Source organism: Parambassis ranga, chromosome 18 (assembly GCF_900634625.1).
Source record: "Parambassis ranga chromosome 18, fParRan2.1, whole genome shotgun sequence".
NCBI classification, from domain to species: Eukaryota; Metazoa; Chordata; class Actinopteri; family Ambassidae; genus Parambassis; species Parambassis ranga.
Window position 1 is genome coordinate 9,142,451 of NC_041038.1, and position 13,164 is coordinate 9,155,614.

Sequence of the window (13,164 nt, forward strand, 5' to 3'; positions counted from 1 at the left end):
GTTATTGCAGCGTTGCATACTTACTCAGTCACCCACCCCACCCCACCCACCGCCCCTGCCCCCAAAACGCTGTAGACTAATTACTCATTAAGGCCAATAGTGGGATTCTTTTCCATAGTTTAAACAGAAGTCGTGGCTGCTTTGAGCTGCAGCTCCACCCTGCGATTTGAAAACAGAAACACATTAAGTCTCATCTGAGCAGCTGAATACAAAGGACAAATGAGTCGAACATAATGATGCTGTAACTAGAGCGATCTGCTCTACGATCCTGTTGGGTTGCATAGTCGGCTTCATCTACTCTTAACTGAGTCATTTCTGCACCAGCTTTGACTTTTTTTTTTTTTTTTTTTTTTTAAGATGGACCCTGAGTTTTGTTTTTCTTTTGATGTTTGCTAACGGCTCACTCTGCTCTTGAGCGTTTTCTGGCCCGTTAGCTTCATTTTATTGGAACAGTTTGGACATTTTGTAAGACAGATGATTGGATCAGTTACACGTCTACAATTACTTATACACAAAAATTACATTTTCAGCTTAAAGAGATTCAAAGACACAAGATATTAATGTGACTCAGGGAAACAGTTCAATTCAAGTAAGTCATCTATCCCACTATCTATCACTAGGTATCATTTTGTAAAGATTTAAGGTGTAAAAAAATTGTAAAATCGTTAGTATAAGTATAAAAAACTAATAAAATGATCAGCAGAATGTAAAGAAATAGCAGTTATGACACGTCTGCAACATCTACGTATTGTGTTGCATACTAACCAGCTACTGCCAGCCTGTACCCTCATGTAATACCACTTTGTACCACAAGATGTAGTGTCTAGTCTGCCCTCAGTCTGATGGGACACGACTCTAGCCACTTTTCTGTCACGTTGATTGGACAGGTCATCTGCAAATAAACATGGCTAAAGCGATGTTGACGATGCATGGTCACCATAGCAACCGGAGATCGCGTAAAATCAGGCAGCATTATGTTTGTTTAGCCCATTCGATCGGGCTAATAAACGAAAAAAGCGATTGATAGAAACCACAACTGTTCCTTTTTAAGTTGTTAGTTAGCATTAGCTAGCATTGTTGTCCCCTTTTCAGCTGTGTGCTAAGCTAACATTCTTTTTAATCGTCTCATCTAATCAGAGAGAGAAAAAAAACTTGGAACTATTCCTTTAACACTTCAGGCACAAAGAAGGTTGGAGTAGGACTCTTCAGAACTGGAATAAGGGGGCATCAAAGGTTTCTTGCTACAAAATTCCATTAAACACATGTGAAGCACTTTGTATGAGAGAAAAATCAAAGTAGTGCGGCCGTTCATGTGGCTTTTTTTTTTTTTTTATCAGATGTTTTTTTTTTTTAGCAGCAGAGAGTTTAAAAACCTCTAAACAAGCTCTGAGAAGAGAGACAAATGGACAAAGACGATGTAAAAGTTTGGTTCAGCTTCATTCAAATATACATCTTAACTTCCACGCACACACACACATACATACATACATAATCTTTCAAATATGCCAGAAACCATCAACAACAACAAAAAAAAAGTCCCACACAGTTTAAAAAAATAGCGAAAAGTTCTTTGTACACTTAGACATTACAACTGTTAACGTGTCCCCACACACACCCTGACGTACAGCATTCACTCCCAAACATAAAGATTGCAAGCTACAATGAGTGCTTTTATAAAAATGCAATGTCACAGTAGTTCAAATGAAATGGCTCCTTTTTTGAATAAATAAACCGTTCGTGACAAAAAACGACCTTCATTACAAACGATCAGCGCGCGTCTTCTGATACATCAGGATTTCAAAGCAGCTGATTTTGCTTCCAGCTCAGAAATAAATTAAATTAAAGAGGGATCTACAAACACTTTCTGTTGGTAAAAAAAAAAATTCTGAATTCACCGACACACACACACACACACACACACTGAGACAGCTCGCTGCCTCACCTGCTGCACCACACTAGTGAAAAGAACCGTCGTTTACAAACTCATCTTCTTGCACTATAAAACAGATTCCCTCTGACTTGGATGCATGCCCTCCGCTTGCTTGCTTCAGTGATTCTACGTCCCTGATTCAGCAGAAGAACTGAAACATTTCTTATGTACTGCAGTGAGGTGAGTTTGGCAGTCAAGAGGAGGGGAAAAAAGAAAAATGGGGAAGGTGGTGCAACCAAGAGGCAGAGCGGGACAGCAAAACTATGAGGAGAGCACTCGACGTTTGTTTTTGTGTTTTTTTTCTCTCAAGAGGAAGGAGGAGGTACTAAAGAGGAGAGACGGATATTGGGGGAAAAAGAAGGGACAGCTCTCCCAGAATTCATTGTGGCTGGTTGTGGGAGAACAGCAGGGGTTTTACAGAGAAAGAGAGACGAAGGTCACTAAAGAGGAGGAGGAGGAGAAGGAGGAAGGCGAGCAGCAATTTGATTAGAGATTTGTTTTCTCTCTCTCATCATCTACTTTTACAGAAGTTTTTTTTTTTTTCGTTTGTCTCCAAATGAGCAGCTTCAGAACTTCTTGGGACCCCAGGCTGACGTCTGCTTCGGGGCCACGCCGGTCCCAAATGTGGGGAAGTCCTCCGCACTGCTCATGTCCGGAGCCTGGAAGAAACACAAGAGAAATGCTGTTTAGGAGGGAGTCTTGTGGTACAAGCTGTTAATCTGCAAAAAAAAATGTGGAGATAATCTAATATTAAAGTCCACACCTTGTTCCCTCCTGCATTCCAGGGGGCGTCCCGCACCACAAAGCCCTTAGCCGGACCACCACTGCTGTCATCCAGTCCACCTGCTCCGCCACCCCCTCCGTAGCGAGACGGAGGCTTCATGTACGCTGCCATGCTCTCCGTCTCTGTCACACTGAGCATCTGAAGGAGATGAAAAGAATTAGTCACCATTCAGTCTCACCTTCCTCCGATTACTGTGCACTCACATATTCTTCCTCCAGATTGAGCAGGTGATCGATGGCGTTGTCGACGGTCTCAGGAAGGCCTGTCACTGTCACTTTGGCGGGCTCGTCGGAGCCCGGCTGAGGGAACCGTATATCCACCTGAGGAGAGAACCATGGGTCACATCACTGATCACATTTTACTCCTCCGTCTTCGTCAGAGGAGGTGTACCACTGTCGAGTCTAACCTTGAACTCCTCCATCAGCTTGCGAATGGCTTTGCCTCGGGCGCCGATGATGCGAGCGTGGGTCCTCGGATCCAGGTGAACGTCCTGGCTCACCATCTCCTGCAGCTCGGCTACCAGCTGCTGGATGGCCTGACGTGCCTCCTCCACGTTACGCTCGTACCCAGAGATCACGATCACATCCTGGAGGCACAACACAAAGTTACTCAAGAGCTAACGCACACATTTAGTTCCAGTTAACATACACACACACCTGCTGTTCGTCTCCTTTATCGGGGAACTGGATGCTGACGTCGTGGTCCTTTCTAATCTGAGAGATGACAGCTCCTTTGCGGCCAATAATTTTGGGGTGAAACCTTGGATCCACTGACATGGTGACCTTAAAACTGCGCAAGGCCTGAAAGCAAGACGGGAGAATGAGCCAAGATGGGGAATAAAAAGAAGACCATAACATGACAGAAATTGTTGTGTGTTTTTACCCTGTCCTCCTGCTCGGCCTGCAGCTCTTTCACCCTCTCCAGCAGACCCTGTTTGGCTCGCTCTACGTTGGCTGCCAGGCCCGTCACCTTGATCACATCCAGCTGCTTCTCCGGCTGCGGCACCCAGATGTTCACCTGCATGTGTGCGCAAAATAATTCAGTTGATGTAATCATGCAACATTTGCCCAGAAGGTGGCACCAAAGAGCTACAGCTGACCTCATACTCCTCCATCATCTTCCTGATTCCGCTGCCCTTCTGGCCGATGATGTAGCGATGCAGCTCGTATGACACCTCGACGTCTTCCGTTATTGGCACCAGCGCCTGAATGAAGAGGTGGCGACAGATAGAGGTGAGACGGGCAGTGAATGTCAATCAATATTATCAGCATATCAAAATGGCACCTACCAGCAGGGCAGCTTTCGCTAGCTCACACTTCTCTGCCCGCCCAGAGATGACAATGATGTCACACTTTCGGGGGACAAACTCCGCCTCTGGACTGACCTCGCCATTCTCCTGTAGTGAGGCATCCTGACCTGAAAGTCAAATGGAAAATGGTTAAAGGTTGCAGTATTTTAGCAGCAGGTACAGATCTTGTGCATGTTGTGTTTCTAACCTGCAGCACTGTCATCCCTCTCGGGGAACTTGATTTGGACCTCGTGCTCCCTGGTGATGTGCTGGATACGGCAGCCTTTAGGTCCCATGATGGCGCGGTGGTAGCGCTGAGGGATCCCCACCTCCACACTCACCTGGGACTCCTGCGAGAGAGACAACACAAAATCTTTTTCAGGAGGATTTCTTCCGAGTGTAAAATCATGTAACAAAGTTAGTTAGAGACCTTGAAGGCAGCACTAAATGGATTCCTGTCAGGACTTTACATTTTCCATCTCCTATTGGCAGCATTTCTGCACCGTAATTAGATTTTTACACTTTCATTCAGCTTTGACCTGAACACATATTGATCTGTATAAGGTCATTTCTCTGTTATTTATTTTCTGCTGCCTACCAGGTCCTCGATGATCTCCTGGATGCGTTTCTTTGCAGCCTCCACACAGTCCTTCGCTCCCTTCAGAGTAACCCGCTGGCTGTTGGCTCCGGTACGAGGGAAGCTCACAGCTACGCCGCCGTACTCCTCTGCCAGCTCACGCAGCACCTGACCTCTCCGACACACAAAGTGGCGGTGGTGACGGACATCTACCACCATGCTGTCCTCTACTACATCATCCTGGAGAGGAAGATAGTCACTGATGAAAAAAAAAACCTCTCATTTAAATTTCAGGATTTTATAGGACATTTACCAGGTTTTTGACCAGATTTTCCAGCTCTTTCTGAGCCTGACGAACAGCTTCCTCTTTCCCTACGATGGTGATCAGTTCCTGCTCTGTGTCATCCGGGGACGGGAAGATGATCCGAGCCCCCGTCCTGTCCCGCACACGGCGGATATTGGCCCCACCGCGGCCAATCAAGAATTTATGGTACTCTGGTTTGGCCTGCAGCTCAGCTGTGAAGTTGTTGACTTGCTGAAGAGGACGACAGGAAGCACAGAGGACAGGAAAGGGATGTAAGCATTTGCTGTTTCAACAACCTCTTCTGTTCATTCACACGTCTCCCCTCACATCCACCCCACCCACCTTCTCCTCAGCCAGCTGCAGCAGCTGTTTCTTGGCCTTCTCCACCTCACCAACGGGCCCTCTGATGGTGACTTTATCGGAGCCGGAACCCTCTGAGGGGAAATGGATGTGGACACCTCCGCAGTCTTCCATGATGGAGCGCACAAGGCAGCCTTTGGAGCCGATTAGGGAGTTGTGCAGCTTGGCCGGAATAGTGATCTCTGTTTCTTTAATGTTGGCCTGGAGGAGTGCAGAGAGATTTTGTGGTAGTTGATATAAACGAATACTGATTCAGTGTTAAGAGTCAAAATATGTGCTCTGCCATTTGAGAACAGGCAGAAACGGACTATTAGATTAACATAAACACACAGTGAGTCAAAATAAAGGCTGAACACGCTGTTTGTGTTGACACCTTTAAATTAAAGTACAAGATGCATAAAAATGTATGGATGCCTGATGTCTCACCAATTCTCTCTGGATGGCGAGGATTCGATCTCTGGCTGCCTCACAGTTGCTTTTCTTGCCTGTGATGACGATCATCTCGGAGTTACTGTTCTCTGTCGGCAGGTCGATCTTGGTGTTGGTCTCTTCGCGGATCTGGAGACACAATCGGGTATTATTTTCTGTCTTAAATTTAATGAAGTCCTATGAAAGAAACCTCAGATGTCGTACCTTTTTGATGTTGGCGCCGCCTTTGCCGATTATGTTCTTGTGAAACTGCTTGAAGATCGGAACAGAGAGCGAGAAGCTATTCTCGATCTACAAAGGACAGAAAGCTGCTGTGAGTCAAAGTGTGGAGAGACAGAGACAGGCAGGAAGACAAGAGACAGAAAGTGTTAGGTCTGGTACCAGGTCTGCGATGATTTTCTGGAGAAACTTGGCACATTTCTCCACCTCGTTCTTCGGCCCTCTCAGCTGGACGATGTCGCTCTTCTGCGACGGGTCAGGAAAATTGATAATGACCTAGAAACATAAGGAGGAAACAGTCATCAAATTACATTAGAGCTGAGTCAAAAACAAAGCAATAAGCATAAGGGGCGGGGCAGAGAGGGCATTCACCTCAGGAAACTTGTCTCTGACTTCTTTGATTTTTTCTCCTTTCTGCCCGATGATTGTCCGATGGAACTTCTGCTCCACGATCAGGTCTTTGGTGCGCTCGTTTTCCTGGAAATGGAGGAAAAAAATGTGTAAACATAGGGGTCAAATGGTTTCTCTACTCTATGTGCAGCAGTACAATTAAATGAATGAGTGAACCAACCTACACTTTGACCCCATTCTCACCATTCTCTGGACCATCTCGATGAGCTCTCTGCGTGCCATCTGCACTCCTTTCGGATCTCCCTCAATCCGGACCAGACCACTTCGCTCCGAGTCCTGGGGGATTCGCACTGACACTTTGTACTGCTCCTTAATCCGGTTGACTGCAGAGAGAGAGAGAGAGCAAGAAGGGATACCTTTAGGTAGAATACAGCTGATCCTACCTATTTTGACCTTTAAACCCCAGCAGAGTTTGTACCACAGCTTTTTCCCGTAAAGATCAAGAGGATGAAAGTCTACTCACTGTTGGCTCCGTTCTTTCCAATGAGGTGTCTGTGGAAACGCTGATCGATGATCACCTCAGTGTAGTCCATCCTCACCAGCTGGACACAGAGAGAGATTTAAGATGAAGATTAAATCTAATCTCTGTATCTGTTTTGGCTGCTTCAAGTGTCTCTCTCACTTTAAAATATTATCATTTTACGCTTGGACATATTTTGTGACTGAACCGTATGTCACGCATGGTGCATTCAAGGACCTAAATTATAAGAAGAAAACTGAAATACAGCTGTAGTGTCCCTGCATATAGCTTTATATGTGTGTAAATACTGACCAGGTCCTTGATGATCTCTTGTATCTGGGCTTGAGCCTGCTCCACCTCCTCTGTTGGGCCCTCAAGACTGATGCGTTCCTCACCATCTGTAAACTCTATGTGAACCTACACACACACACACACACACACACATACAAATTAAAGCGACCCAGTTACAGAGCCTCCTATCTTCCTGTCCCACCCTGTTATCAATTCTCCACGGCATCACAGTTCATTGGATACATTTCCAACCTCGTCTACAGCTGATTTTTTTTCTTAATCATTGTACACAATGCGATACAGGACACAAGCAGTGACTGGAAACATCCTCCTCTCTCTGTGCTTACCCTCGGTAGCTGCTGTGTGATCCTCCCGATGTTCTGTCCTTTCTTGCCGATGATGAAGCGGTGCAGCCAGGCTGGAGCTGTCACCTCCACCACCATCACACTCTTCGCCTGTGCCAGCACAAATTGTTTCAGAGTTAAAACTAATGTGAATATATCATTTACAATCATTGGTTAAACAGGTAAAAAAACCCTGTTTGTGCACATAAACATGCCACTTGATAAAGATGTGGATGTAATGGTGCCTAGCTTCTTCCTCCTCCTCACCTTGGCGTAGACCTGTGTGAGTGCTGGTCCCAGTTTGTCCGGCTCTCCTCTAAGGATGATGGTTTCTGAGCCAGAGTCCAGAGGAGGCATCTCCACTGAGACCCCCGTGGCCTCCAAGATCTCCTGCAGGGTGTTCCCCTTCGGACCTATGATGTACTTGTGCTGAGACTTCTTCACCTCCACAGAGATGGTTGTCGTCTTCCTCTTCTACAGGGGGGCAGACAGGGACAACATTATAAAAGTGATGAGTGGCTGGAGGAAATTGAGGAGCACAGTGAGGGATGGATGGGAAGACAACAGGAGACAGTGAGAGGAGCGAAAGAGGAAAGAGACCCAGACAGAAGCTGGCATGAATGGAAGGTGAAGCAGGAAGTCTGGGGGCAAGAGGTGAGTGCAGAGGAAGAGACTGACTGACAGGGTCTGACAACAAGACGACAACTGAGGAAATATATTTTGCCTCTTATACATATGGACTAAATGACATTAGCATTCTCATCCTGTTGTTCACTGGTGAAATCCAATTTTCTCTCTACATTATCTCAGGGGCTCATCTGGTCCGAGCACACACTTCCTCTGCATGTTTCACCCGTCTGATAAAATCAGTCCGACAGCACACAGAGCCAAAACTCTTTCGATACAGATGAGGCTCACTTGGACATGGACAAATCTGCTTACCTTGTCCTCGTAGATGGCCCGGATGCGGTTGAGCGCCATCGCGACGGCCTCCTTCTCCCCGGTGATGACGATCTCGTCCTTCGGCAGGCTGGGTGGCGGGATGCTGATGCGGGCACCTGTCTCCTGGCTTAGCTCCTGCACCAGCCGGTTGTGGGCACCAGCGATGAAGGGGTGGAAGGCCTTCTCCAGGGACAGACGCTCTACTGCACGCTTGTCCTGGTGAGTGGGCGAGTATGAGGAGGAGGAGGAGGAAGGAGTCAGCAAACAGAAGAGCCGATTAAACAACAGAATTATATGTAATTATTGCTTTCTCATAATGCCCTGATTAGAAAGGTAATTAAGTGCGATTAAGTATAATTTTAGTCTTTAGTTCTTAATGGCCAAGTCAGGGCTGATTACGTTTTATAAAACCTCAAAAACCCTCCACAACCCAAAGATCAGCTGGTGGGCGAGAAGCCAGGAAAAACAAGACCGTTTTTGCTGTAGCTACAAAATTAATCAACATTAATGTTAATTAGGCCACCCTAATGAATTTTCCCACATGCTGCCAGCGTGAAAATAAGATGAGCATCACAAGATTTGAAAAACAGACTGTTGATTAACATTGATTGAAAAAAAAACAGCAGTAAAGTGTTTGCATTCTCCTTTCGGTCTGACCTGCTCTGCGGAGATCAGCAGGATCTCATGGCGAGCCTTCTCGATGCCCTCCTTCGTGCCGGTGATGCGAATGTTGGCGCTGGGGTCGTCGGGACGTGGAATAGCAATCTTGGTGGCGGTCTTCAGCTCCAGCTCCTGAAGTTTCTCGCCGTTCTTACCGATGACAAAGCGGTGATGTTCCTTTGGGATGGCGACCGTAGCCGATGCCTGGGGAAAGTGACTAAGATTAGCATTTTTCAACAACAGATACAGGCTGCACCTCAAAACGTCACGGTACTTTATCTTCAAATTACATTTTTTTTTTAAGATCTCTCTAAAATGAGAAAAATCTGTTTTTGTCTATGGTGAAGCTTCACATCACTCGATGAAGATGTGACTTTTAGGCAGGCAAACAAAAACAAAACCTTCGACCTTGTGAAGAGGACAGAGTTTGTTTCTGCACTTTCATATCAATAAATGCAGCTCAGCTAAACATGTGAACCTCAGTGCACCCACTGAAGTGGAAATCAGCATGTTTGCTGCTGAAGCCCAGATGGGCCACCCTCGGGAGCTGACGGTCCTTTTTCAGCTCAACTTTTTGTCCTAAACTGACCTGCCAGCGCAGACAGGATTATTGGATCTGAAGCCGGTGTTTACCGTCTCTGTGCATCAGTGGATTGAGTTACCATCTAAGATTATCTGGGATATGAAGTTGAAATGTGTTTTGGTGACAGCTGTGTCACTCCTGAGTTTTATACTGGCACAGTCCACCACATAGACAAACTAAATCTTTATCCCATATAACTATCCCTATCCCTATCACCCAAGTTATATTTGCCGATAACTTTATTTACCTGTGTCTGTAGACGAGCTACGATTTCCTTGCGAGCCTTCATGACGGAGTCCAGTTTGCCGGTGACCATGATGGACAGGCCCTGGTCTTTAGCCAGGGACAGCTCGATGTGTGCTCCAGTTCGCTGCATGATGTCCAAACACACTTTGGCCTCCTCGCCCTCACCGAACTGGCTGTTGTCCTTGTAGCGTCGTTCCTCCAGAGGCACATGGAACACCTGGGGACAGGGGAGAGGGGGGAGGGGGGATCAGACAGGTACCACTATCAGGGCATTTGTTCACTTTTCCACAGCCATTTTCTTTCAATAGTAAAGCATGAGGATGTTTGTGTAACATTTCTCCATTTGTACTACAGTGGCTTTCTAACCTGGGTGATGACGGAGGCTTTGATGGGCCTGATCTTACTCCCCCATGCTGAAGCCGGCTCTCCGGCCTTCTCCCCTGGTGCTCCCTTCTCCGGCAGCGGAGGGAAGGCCTCCAGATAGGTAGGGATGTATGCCTCATCCTCCGGGACGCAGCCTAGTCGAGAGAGACAAAAGACAAAAAAAGGTAAGGATGGAGACAGAAAACAGAGGAAGAGAAGAGGTACACTGAAAGGAAAACACAGGTCTGTCAGGAAAGAACATCTAAACACATTAACCTTAATGGTTTGGTCTGAAAAAGGGGCTAACTTGATTGAGATTTTAAGGTGAAATTGTTGCTAACAAGGCTTGAAAACAACAAAAAGTCAAGACAGTACCTGTAATCTCCTGGTCCTTGAGGCCGCTCCGATGTTCGGCAAAGCTCTCCGGGGTCAACACTGCCACTGAGCTCATGGTTCAAGACTTATTCCACTATTCCACTAAGACAGAAACATATGAATAACCCAAAACCATAAATATCTGAGGAGTTGATGCAGAAAAGCACTGCACTACTACAGAAAAATACTGGCTGGATCCACCAGGACAAACCATTCAGAAACAGTGCCCTCGAGTGCACTGTGCAGTTCTCCAGGACCGCTTTCCCAGTAGAAACATGCCGCCTCTGTGGCATTGCTGCGCTGCACCAATGCTGCTCGCTACACCTGAGATGCTCTAATTAACACTTCACAAGCCTTAGACAAACACACTGTGCCACAAAGCCTCAGGGGTGAGGTTATCACAAGCCAAACACTGTCCAAGACTAAAAACAACTGCTTGCTGACATTCCTTGTGATGCACAATCACAGGACCAGATCGGCTTGCACCACAACAGGGGCACAACCAAGTCTTCCCTGAGGAGTCTGGAGATGGAAAACTAAACTAAACCCGCAGATCCTTGCCCTGCTGAGTGTGAGACAGTCTTGTGATTTAGGGATAATATTATTTATGGCTATTAACTGCTGGCACAGCATAAAAATTCGTCTCCAGCGAGCAGCAGAAAATATTACCTTTCTTGCGTGTTTTGCTGTTTTATACCTTAAAGGTGAAAACATGTTCTGAAATAATAACTGAGCTATTTAGGATTATGGAGTTTTTTTGTTGCTTCTCCCCACTCACATACTGTTACTCTGAGCTCTCTGCATATGATTTCAGCTCCTAAGGACACCACCTTACTCTCTTTTAAAAGCCGAGGGGGTGTCCCAGTACTAAAAAAAGATGCAGCTCAAAAAGCCATGAGGGACATACAAACACCAAGCCAAAGCTGTGCACGCATTGATCAGTCAAAAGTAGCTTATTCTACCTGTGCAGTACGAAGCCATGGCTTACCTGCAAAAGGTCAATTACCAGAGAGTCCGTCCAGTTAGCGGCTACCGTAGGCGCTTCAGTGTGAGTGTGTGTTTCAGCTCCTTGATGCACAGGAAGAGGAAGAGAGGGAAAAAAAAAAGAAAGTGCACTCTGTAAATCAGAAAGGCTATCCAGCATGGAGGCAGGGTTAATACTGTGAACACCCACACTGCACTGCACCTTATACTGTCTGGGTCTGATTCACTCTCCTCCTTTCCCCTCCCTCCCTTCTCCTCATCTCCCTCACGATGATCCTGGGAGTAAATGTCTACAAAACACTGCACCTATGAGGCTTCTCACCTTTTTTTTTAGATTAGTTTGTAAGTTTTAAACTGGGTTCACAGTGCATTTGAGAAGTTACACCTAGGAGCTCATGTTGTGCTCAAAATTAAGTGCAAAACATGACCAAATCATTAGGTATAAGATGCATAATAAGTCATTTCAAAGAATAAAACTTATTTTTAACGTATTTTAGACACTTTTGTTTTACTTCAAACCAAAATTACCAAACCAAATATAGTAACGATCAATGCAATTACAATATATTTAGATCTGCATTGTCCAACATAAGTACAATTACCTTTAATTTTGTAAATAATACACAAACAGGTTTTCTCTAGTCCACGTTTTAGAAGCAGTATTTGTTTATTATGATGGATTATCCTAACATTACATTCATCAATCTACCTACCAATAGATATTCCACAATTTTGCATGGTTAATTCAATAATTATAACAACAGTGGATCACCACCTGCTGCTTATTTATTACAACAAAACGGCGAAAATGAAACAACAAAAAAAGCACCTGACTCGCTGCAATACACTTTAACATGTCAGCGTCGATCAGAATCACTTCTACTATATCGTTGAGTTCATTTATGCAGATAAAAAGAAGCACAAGCGGTTAAATGAATTCAGCTATGCACGTTGCTAGCTAAAGACTCCGCTAAACGCATCTCCCTCTATCCTCCGTCTTTATTGCTAGCTTCAGGATGCACTGCATGGCTGGTCCCCGGCTAGCTGCTCGGCTATGTTCATCTCTGCTAACGTGGGGAAGCATAAACTGGGGCTTTCGATCACTAGTTAACCGGGTTTGCTAAGCTAACACACAAATCGTTGTCCGCCGACCTCAGCCAGAGATGATTAGGAGCAAGGACTTTCTGATAATCGGCTAAAAAACAAGCCAGGCGGATAGATAACCAGCTCCAGCTCGCTAGCTTCGGGGGCGCTAACCTTGCTATCCCTTTATGCTTCTCGTTAACAGCCGAGCCGGCTTTATCGCTTCCGTAGCTAGACTCATACTTCCACCACTGTGTTCACATTTAGATAAACAATAAAGGTTAAATAAAATCAGAAATCCTACCTTTCAGAGAGAAAATATAGCAGAGGGTGTGTGTTTGACAGGTGATGGTGTAAACACAGATGTGATTGGTCTAGGAGCATTTCCTCTGTCGGCGGAGTGATACAGTCATGCACTGCGACTCACAGAGTATAAAGGAAATGCCGCAGTATCTTTACGCAACAGGAGCATCCTGGTGAAATAGAGCCGTCGGATTTTATTGTCAAAGTCCTCACTCTGTCTCTATGTCC

The 13,164-nt window shown here is 45.7% G+C and overlaps 1 protein-coding gene across 1 annotated transcript; it reads right to left on the reverse strand.

Moving 5' to 3' along the window:
• Positions 1-304: 304 nt before the first annotated feature.
• On the reverse strand, positions 305-13,071 carry hdlbpb (high density lipoprotein binding protein b). The gene is made up of 28 exons (XM_028429137.1): positions 12,938-13,071; positions 11,555-11,634; positions 10,567-10,668; positions 10,195-10,346; positions 9,830-10,045; positions 8,997-9,203; positions 8,340-8,555; positions 7,665-7,871; positions 7,401-7,508; positions 7,075-7,179; positions 6,766-6,844; positions 6,486-6,625; positions 6,264-6,368; positions 6,054-6,167; positions 5,877-5,963; positions 5,670-5,801; positions 5,226-5,444; positions 4,893-5,114; positions 4,601-4,819; positions 4,211-4,352; positions 4,003-4,130; positions 3,814-3,918; positions 3,597-3,731; positions 3,371-3,514; positions 3,121-3,300; positions 2,918-3,034; positions 2,694-2,852; positions 305-2,589 (listed from the first exon to the last, which is right to left on the reverse strand). Exons 3-28 carry the CDS (start codon positions 10,640-10,642, stop codon positions 2,497-2,499), a joined length of 3,807 nt encoding a protein of 1,268 aa, XP_028284938.1. The 5' UTR covers positions 10,643-10,668; positions 11,555-11,634; positions 12,938-13,071; the 3' UTR covers positions 305-2,496.
• Between the last annotated feature and the right edge of the window lie 93 nt (positions 13,072-13,164).

Coding starts and splice junctions, on each gene's coding strand:
- hdlbpb (XM_028429137.1), bottom strand. CDS start 10,642: ATGAGCTCAGTGGCAGTGTTGACCCCGGAGAGCTTTGCCGAACATCGG. Junction 8,556..8,996: donor TGCTGATCTCCGCAGAGCAG/GTCAGACCGAAA, acceptor CCCACTCACCAG/GACAAGCGTGCAGTAGAGCG. Junction 3,035..3,120: donor AGCTGATGGAGGAGTTCAAG/GTTAGACTCGAC, acceptor TTCTCTCCTCAG/GTGGATATACGGTTCCCTCA.